Source organism: Helianthus annuus, chromosome 6, assembly GCF_002127325.2.
Source record: "Helianthus annuus cultivar XRQ/B chromosome 6, HanXRQr2.0-SUNRISE, whole genome shotgun sequence".
Lineage (NCBI taxonomy): Eukaryota > Viridiplantae > Streptophyta > Magnoliopsida > Asterales > Asteraceae > Helianthus > Helianthus annuus.
In genome coordinates, this window is record NC_035438.2 from 133592543 (window position 1) to 133602380 (window position 9838).

General features: G+C 36.3%; 1 protein-coding gene across 2 annotated transcripts; it reads left to right on the forward strand.

Moving 5' to 3' along the window:
- The first annotated feature begins 202 nt into the window (after positions 1–202).
- On the forward strand, positions 203–5012 carry LOC110923136 (probable alkaline/neutral invertase D). Of its 2 annotated transcripts, none has more exons than XM_022167310.2 (5): positions 203–332; positions 1127–1604; positions 2326–2757; positions 3434–3992; positions 4476–5012. In XM_022167310.2, exons 2-5 carry the CDS (start codon positions 1164–1166, stop codon positions 4769–4771), a joined length of 1728 nt encoding a protein of 575 aa, XP_022023002.1. In that variant the 5' UTR covers positions 203–332; positions 1127–1163; the 3' UTR covers positions 4772–5012. The 2 variants fall into 2 exon arrangements, with proteins under 2 accessions (XP_022023002.1, XP_022023003.1); XM_022167311.2 differs by having other exon boundaries at positions 214–332; positions 1138–1604.
- The last annotated feature ends 4826 nt before the right edge of the window (positions 5013–9838 follow it).

A 9838-nucleotide genomic window follows, 5' to 3' on the forward strand; every position in this document is an offset into this window, starting at 1 on the left:
TTCTTCATATAAAATAACATAACAACAATAATAATAATTCATGATATAATTTTCTAAAAAGTTAAAATTGATGATTTTGAGCAAACCAAACAAACCCTATATAAACATGCAAAACACATGCAAGGGCTGAAACTGCAAAACTCTCAAAAGATGAAGGTTTCTTTTAGCACATCTCTTGTTTAGTGACCTATAAATGTATGCCTATTGAGTATAGGGTCACCTTCTTTCATTCAGAATAAACTATACTCATTTGAAGCCTATTTTGTTCTTGATGATACCCTCAATGCCCCTTTTCTAGGTTTCATCGTTTCCTTCATCCACCAATTTTTCAGGTCCCGTTCTTCTTTCCGGCTTCTAATTTAAATAATCTAAGATATGGGTTTTGTTAAAAATTGAATTTTTAGATATGGGTTTTGTTAAAGATTCAATCTTTTAGGGTTTATGGCATTATGAATGTTGGTTTTTATATGATATTACTTGTGGGTATTTGGAAATACTGGTTTTTTGAATTGGGTATTTGTTGTTCTTGTTTGATCCAATGTGAACTTGTGGAAAGATATGCATCTAAAGTATATTGCTTTAGTTGTTGCTTGTTAAGTTTGATTGTGACTTTTGACCAGATCTGAATTCAAAGATTTTCTTGTTTGACTTTTTGGAATTTTGAATTAAAAAGTTGGTTGCTTTAGGATTACTCTATTGTGGGTGGAAGATCATAGTTTGTATGGGGGTTGGTGTGTGTTTGTGTGTGTGTGGTGGGGGGGGGGGGGGTTAGGATGTGCATTTTAAAGTGGTTATAACTTATAAGAATTGGAGTATTAAGACTTGAATCATTCCTTTAAAGTGCATTTTTGTTTCCATAATCGGTATCCGATTATCTTTAGAATCATTATAAGTTCATCCAAACACCTAAATCTGGTTATTTACACACATCCTTTTAAAGCCAGGATGTCTTGGTGCACGAGGGTTGACTTTCGGTTTGACTACAGATACAGTTATTACAGATTATCACCATGTTCATTTTAGTCATTATGATGAATAATTTGGAGAACTAATTTGTGTTTTTACGTTAAACGATTGAAGATTGTGACATTTGACGTCATTGTTTACTTGTTTCATAATGTTTTAGGAATACTACAGATATTTTTTCGAAACATTTATAAAGAATGGCTCCCGTAACGAATGACGGGCCTTCAAACGGTCCAGTGAAGGCAAAAGAGGAAGAAGTAACCACACAACCTTTGTTTGAAATCGACGACTCTGATCTTTCAAGATTACTAGAAAAACCGAGGCCACTTAACATAGAACGAAAAAGGTCGTTTGATGAGCGATCGTTTAGTGAAATGTCAATTGCCATGTCACCATCGCGCAATAGTAACTTTTATAAATTGAATGATAATTCATCACGCGGTGGTTTTGATAATCTTGATGGTGTATATTCCCCTGGGAGATGGACGGGAACTCCAAGAAGTGGTTATTTTGAGCCTCATCCTATTGTAGGAGAAGCTTGGGAGGCGTTGAGACGATCGTTGGTCAACTTTCGTGGTCAACCCGTTGGGACTATTGCTGCACTTGATAATTCTTCAGAGGATCTTAACTATGACCAGGTGATTTCCGTTGATTTTCTTTTGCAAAGTCTCCACTATGCACCTCATTTAACGGGTCAATCCAGGATGTATTTTGTGATTTTATTTGATATATGTAAAATATAAAAAAACGTAGCAAAATATAAAATGGGTACAAGTTAAACAGGTCAAAATTAGCCTAACTTGTATTCAAATTCGTATAACGTCCTAAATTGTTCTATTTAAAAGAGATTAGATTCATAGATGTCAATAGTGGTAACAGCGTCCACTATAGCGCGTGCCGTAGCGTTGCGAGGTTTTGGCGCTATTCGCTGGTTAGCGACTAAATAGCTGAAGAATAGCGAATTTTAGGGGTTTTTTTATTTTTAAAAAAAAATTAGTTTATTTGTTTAGATGATAAAGATGGCGTATTTTCACTATTTTAGGGTATTTTTAGCACTTTAATACCTGAAATAGCGTAATTTTAACTATTTATACATGAAAATCACTTTTTTTACCCCTACATCGCTAAACATGAAATAGCAGGCGCTATTCGTCGCTATCGCTACGTACCGTATAGGTAGCCTATTGCTATCGTCCGATATTCGCTATTGATAACTATGATTACATTGTTTCTGTAACTAAAAAACTGAGTAAAAATGGGAAAAAAGTTGGTGGTTTGGCCCGGCCCGGTTTGACCAGCACATAAAAACTACACATGTTGACCCGCACGTTTAAACTCTGAATCACACTATGTCTGCAGGTTTTTATAAGAGACTTTGTGCCGAGTGCTTTGGCCTTTATGATGAACGGGGAGTCCGAAATAGTAAAGAATTTTCTTTTAAAAACAGTTTTTCTCCAATCCCGAGAGAAAAAGGTAGACAAATTCAAGTTAGGAGAAGGGGTAATGCCTGCAAGTTTTAAAGTGCTTCACGATCCCGTTAGGAACACAGAGACCATATTGGCTGATTATGGTGAAAGTGCCATTGGTCGAGTGGCTCCTGTCGATTCAGGATTTTGGTGGATTATTTTGCTTCGGGCCTATACAAAGTCAACCGGTGATACTTCGTTGGCGGAAATGCCTGAAATCCAGAGGGGTATTCGGCTTATTATGACTTTGTGTCTTTCTGAAGGGTTTGATACGTTCCCGACGTTGCTATGTGCTGACGGGTGTTGTATGATTGATCGTAGAATGGTTGGTATCGTTAACAGATCTTCTCCTTTCATGTTTAGAAAGCTTAAAGTTTTCGGCTTTTATCAATATTGTTGAATGTATGGGTCAAGCGGGTAACTTTTTTATACGGGTCGAGTTGGGTCAGCTGTAATCGAGCCAAGCTAGATTGAGCTCGAGCTCGAACTTAAACGAACTAGCTCGGTTCCGCTCGTTTATTTTGTCGAGCTGAAGAGTCGAGCTCGAGCCGAGCTCATAAAATGTTTGAGCTAGCTCGAGCCAAATCGAGCCAGCTCGTTATTTTTTTTTTCTACATATATTGATAACATAAAAAATAATAAAAATAAAAATTACACATATATCTATATGTATAATTTTTATTTTTCTAGTATTTTAAAGACATTGAAAGTATTCTATGTATAACTGTTGTTTATTTTTTATATGTTATTGATTAATTAAACTTAGCTAACACACTTCAACCCCTCCCACACGTTTTTTTATTTTAATACATTTAAAATTAAAATTAATCTATATAAAAATAAATAATTCGAGTCAGCTCACGAGCCGAGCCGGCTCGTTTACCACTGAGCTTTTTCCGAGCCGAGCTTTTTTGAGCAAGCTGTGGTGAGCTACGAGCTTTTTGAACACCCCTACCCCTATACATTCATCCCACTTTTGAATTTCTTTTTTTTTTTGGCAGGGGGTATACGGGTACCCAATAGAGATACAAGCATTGTTCTTCATGGCTTTGCGATGTGCATCGCTTCTTCTAAAGCGTGATGCGGAGGGTAACGAGTGCCTTGACCGAATAGTCAAACGTCTTCACGCTCTAAGCTTTCACATGCGAAGCTATTTTTGGCTTGACATTAAGCAACTAAACGACATATACCGTTACAAAACAGAAGAATACTCGCATACAGCTGTCAACAAGTTCAACGTCATGCCTGACTCACTTCCCGATTGGGTTTTTGATTTCATGCCCACACGAGGCGGTTACTTTATCGGGAATGTGAGTCCTGCGAAAATGGACTTCAGGTGGTTTTGTTTGGGCAATTGTATAGCTATATTGTCGTCTTTAGCGACCCCCGAACAGAGTTCTGCTATTATGGATCTTATTGAATCACGTTGGCAAGAACTTGTTGGTGAAATGCCGTTGAAGATCTGTTATCCGGCTATGGAAAGTCACGAATGGAGAATTGTTACGGGTTGTGATCCGAAAAATACGGGATGGAGCTATCATAATGGTGGATCCTGGCCAGGTGAAAACTCTCCTATATATATTTTATGCCTATTTTTTTATAAATTATTCGCTTATTGTTTTGATACTAACCCGAAATTCATGGGTTTGGGTTCAAGTCTAAATGGGTTCGGTTTAGTTTCCAGTCGAACATGGGAACACGTGTAAGCTAAATGGGTCTTTAACCAGGCGGGTTCGTGGGTCGAAACGCGTATAACCCGTTTATTTTTTATAATTTTCTACTTATTTTCATAATTTGAACGAAGCGGATATTTTATAATTTTCTAATTATTTTCATAGTTTATTTTTTTAAACTAGTCGTGTTTGTGTCAACCCGTGAATACGCGTGCTGGGTTTGAGTTCACGTGTCTGACATGATTTTCTAGTCAAGTTCGACCCTCTAACCCAAAAACACGACTCGTTTAGCACCCCTAGTTTTACTCATGTCACGGGTATTCTTTTAAGATATTTTGGCATGTTTTGGTGTTGACTCTTGCATTTGCAGTTCTCATATGGCTTCTGACGGCCGCTTGCATCAAGGCAGGAAGACCCCAGATCGCAAAACGAGCCATTGAGTTAGCTGAAAGCCGATTATTGATGGACGGGTGGCCAGAATATTATGACGGTAAGCTAGGGCGGTTCATAGGTAAGCAAGCTCGTAAGAACCAGACATGGTCCATAGCCGGTTACTTGGTGGCTAAAATGATGCTTGAAGATCCATCGCATTTGGGTATGATCTCACTTGAGGAAGACAAGCAGATGAAGCCTCAAATGAAAAGATCTGCTTCATGGGCTGTTTGATTAACTTCCAAGATATATTGTTTTTCCCTTGTTTTCGGTATTCGGTTTTAATACGAGCATGGCCTTTCATTCGGGTTCGTTAACACCTGAACAATGCAAGTTGATGAATTTTTTTAGTGATTTGGTGATGTTCGGTTTGAATAATGATTTTGTACTTGGAGATTTTCCAATTTAATGTCCAAGACATAAATTGTTTGTACTTGAGATTTTGCAATACAAAAATTAGCTATTTAGATTGGAATTAGGGGTGTTTTAACTTATGCAAGACATTACAATAAATATCTTTTTGAGCCCAAGGGTGGACGATAAACACTAGCGGCGTAAACAAGCCCAAAGGTTCGAGAGCTACTCGTTATCGGCTTGGCTAAAAGCTTAAACGAGCCTAGCTTTAACGAGCCCGGCTTGAGCCTGAAATACAAAGCTCATTTAGGCTCGTGAGCCTAAACGAGCAGCTTTAACGAGCCGAGCTCGAGCTCAAATAAGTAGGCTTGAACCGAGCCGAGCTCGAGCTTCATAAAAACATGACGAGCTCGGGCTCGGCCTGGATCGTTTACACCCCTAATAAACACTTGGACGAACTATCGGTACTTAGGGCCACACTTGGATGGAATATCAGTTTCGGTTTCTCGTTTTAACGGTTGGAACCGGTTATTGTTATAATCGGTTTGGTTCCGGTTATTTCACTAAAAGACCATACCCTATATGCCCGGTTCCGGGTAGGGTTAGGTTATGGTTCTTAAGAAACGTGGTATTAAAATACCCTATTTTTGAGTTTTTCTATACCCTATTTCCGAGTTTTTAAGTATCTTATTTTCAGGTTTTTTTAATATTCTATTACTTTTTTATCATCCTGTTTTCTCGTCTTTTTGTTTATTATTATAATGGGATTTTTACATATTTCCCTTTTCTAAGCCTTCTTATTACGTATTTCTCCAAACCATAAAATCAATTACATATTTTCCCTTTTTTAAGAAATTACCCAATTACCCTCAATATTATTTGCAGGACCCTGAATATAATATAGATAGGAAATGAATCCCGGAAAAGTAAGAACGTAAAGATGTATCACTTTAATAGAATATTACTAATTTAAGAAGTGTTTGGTGATAAATATCTGCAAAATCATTTGTCCACCGAAAGACATGGTGACTCAAGTGCACCTTCGCCTTTAACTACCTTGAAGCCACTTCTTATTAATTGGTACTAGCTTATATCCCGTGTGACACACGGGTTCAAAAAATAAAATTTAAAACGTATTAATAAAGATGATGTATGATTTTTTAAAGAATAGAAAAAAACATGTAACAAAATAATTTAAATAATAATGTTTTGACGCTTGTCAGTTCAATTTTTAATTTTATGAACACAAGTTTTAATTTAGTAAGTTGTTCAGGAAATATAAGTCGACATCTTCATTTTCTAAAATGTCCTATGAAATGTTTCTTAGAGTATGAAATAATAGAAATTAATGTTAATCTAAAATAAAATAATAAAAATAAGTAAATAAATAACAAACTAAATAATTTGACATGAAAGATGTACACAAAAAAAATATAAACATACATTACAAATTTCTAAAAACTTCTTTGTCTAAACATACATCTTCGGAGAACACTGGCTTGCATCCTTGTTCCCTACAACATAAAAGATGAAAAACATAAACTATGAATATGTTTATCCTTTAAATAGGTTTAGAATAATATAACAACTGCCAAAATGTGAAATATTAAAAAATTAGATTTTTGAAACATATACCTGTTCGTCAACCACAATCATCTCGATCGAGTAAAACTGTTCTGGATTGTTATACATGGTTGCTTCCATAACCGGAGTATACTATAATAATAATAAAAGAGAGAGGAGAATGAGACCTCTGTAGAAGAAATCAAGTGTTTAGCATAGGGGTGTGAAATCTTGTGGGTGCGTATCAAACTCTAAAATATATGACCGCAACAGTTTCAGCCTCCTAGAAATCTTGTGACATTCAGCTGCCATTCGTTCGAAAGTTTTCATCAACAAAATAATAATAATAATAATAATAATAATAATAATAATAATAATAATAATAATAATAATAATAATAATAATAAAGCAAAGATCCATGCCCGACCGACCGACCCCGTTTAGAATTTACCCATTTTATAGTTAGTAACAAACAAAATGGAAAACATATTTAACATACCACATTTACTTGCTTTTCCAGATAAAGAAAAAAAGAAGAAAGCATGTTTGAAGACTAAACCAAATTCAAGAAAGTAAAAAAAAATGGAAACAAAAGATGATTATGTGTTACAGTGAAGCAAAGAAAGTTAAAACATTTTACCAGCAAAGTAAACTTTCATAATCAACTAAAATTACAAAAAAAAAAAAAATGCACAGCAAGATGCAAAAGTAAATCCCCTAAATAATAGCCATGAACTACACATGTTTTGCAAGCTGTATTAACAACTTATAGTTATGATAAGTAGCAAACTTATGGTTGTTAAGTATATCAGTATCTCTACATGTGATTTTAAGAGATTAAAATACCTGAATTCCAAATGATCCGACTCCACCAGCAGCATAAACAACTGCAGCAGCTAGTCAACCAACCTTGGCTCGCAAACCGGATCCGGCTTGGCATTGCGGGTGTTGCTGAGAAGCCGGCCAGGGCGAGAACGGCAGTGTTTCTTGCTAACGTTCTTGCCGCCACGGAGTTTGGACGTCATTAAGGGCCATAACAAACCTTCATATTCAAATAAAAAAATTACCATTAAAAACCTTCGTATTCAAATAAAAAACAGATGCTTCTGCAGATCGATTCAAATAACATGAACAAAGACCTTCAAAATTACCGAGTAAAATATTAACCACATCAGAGCCAGTGGCGGACCTAAGAATTTTTTTCATGGGGGGCGGAGCTTTTTGGGGCGGATGTCTATCGCTAAATATTAAAAAAGGATTGGTTCGGTACGGATTGGGTTGGGTAAACTCGTTGCATCGGCCAAAACTAATGTTTAATTCAATAATCTAATCACTTACAAAATTCACAATTCCTACATCAGAATTGGTGTTTCTACATATGAATCATATGATAATGATAATAAAAAATTATGACAAACTACACTAATAAATCCTAAACTATATATATTAAATAATCAATCATCTACATTCTAACCTAGTGTATGTAGAAAAACCAAAGATAAACTTCATATGATATTAATTTATTAAATAAATAAGCATCACTTAAACAAAAATACAATAAGTTTGAGTAAACTGAGGGAAAGTTAGAGATTGTATACTGGGAATTTATCGAACCGAAGTATAGTTGTATTATGTTAAAAAATAAAATGAAACTAATATAATATTAGGTCCCAAACTGTAACCTAACCCTAATCAAAACATAAACAAAAACTCAAAAGTCAAACAGTTCACCACAAAAACACATATCCCCCTCAAATCACATGAATCCACAAAAACACATTCCAACACACTAAAACCTAACAAAAACAAACAATTTAAACAAAACAAACAGAAACCATTTATATACACATCAGTCATATACAAATTGGAAAGATAAGGAGTAAATCGGTTACCGATAACAACAAAGAAGATTATTATAAGTAACAACAGATAAAGGAAATAATTCAAATTGATTTGTTATGATTCAATCAAATATTGTATTTTTAGTCAAGAGGATATCTCTCCTAGAATTATGGCTTGTATATGTGTATATATTGTTATTGAGAATTATTCAAGGCAAATTACTATCACATGGTATCAGCCATCCGATCCTTCTCATCCTCTCTTTCTTAATTTTTTTTTCTCTCCTCTTCCACCCTTTATCCATGGCAACCACAGATTCCACCACCCTTCCCCTTCACTCCCTCTGTCATCTCATCACCATTAAACTTACCTCTTCAAACTATCTCTCATGGCGACATCAAGCTTATCCTGTCTTCTCCTACCTAAATCTCATAGATCACATTGATGGCTCTTCCGATCCTCCTCCCGAAAACATCACTACCGATAATAAAACTGCACCGAATCCCAAGTATCTCGCATGGAAAGAGGCTGATCAATGTGCCACTCTCTTGATCCACTCGTCTCTCACCGAAGAGGCCATTGCTGAAACTATTGGCCATTCAACCGCACATCAGATCTGGAAGGCTTTAGAAAATGCATACAGTCACAAATCTTTGGAACGTATGCACACTCTACGCGATTCTCTCAACCATCTTAAAAAGAATACTTCCACTGTGTCAGAATTTGGTCGCAAATTCAAATCCTTGTGCGACCAACTAACCGTTATTGGCTATCCCGTTACCGAAGAAGACAAGAGACACTGGTTCCTGCGTGGCCTAGGTTCCGCCTTTGAAACTTTTTCCACGGCCCAACGGACTGTTCAACCAACCCCTCCCTTTCGTGATTTGTTGGCTCAAGCCGAGAATCATGAACTTTTTATGCAAACCTTGCATGGAGACCAGACCCCTCAAGCCGCCTTTGCGGCTCAGTCCTCTCGTTCATCTTCGAAACCCTCTCGTGGCAGATCCAGGGGTTCCTACTCAAACCGGGGTCGCAACGCATACAACAAACGGCTCCACATTACCAACTGTGTAGAAAAGAAGGTCATTATGCCTCCGCGTGTCCCGATCTCGGCGGCTATGCACAACGAGTGTCTTCTACTGTGACAACCTGCAATTAACGCCTCTTAATTACACGATTAACAAACGTTAGGGCGATAATAAATAGGGTTTAAGGCACGAATTAACCCAATTAGGCTTTTGGAACGCCTAGGAACGCCTATCTGACTTCACGGTGCGCGTATGATGATCTTCGGGAAATCTGTTGAACTTTAAACGATTACGAACTAAAACCGTACAAAATACTGACAACGCCGACAAAAGCGAGGTTTGTACGTATAGAAAAACATATTACTAATATCGTATTTTTGAATTTTCTCGCGTAAAATATTATTTTAGCCTCAATTTATAATCTACACTATAATATTTCACCCAAACTATATGTTTTGTTGTGGGTATTTATATTGTCTAGTATAGTTTCCTACAACTTCATGTAACTAGATTA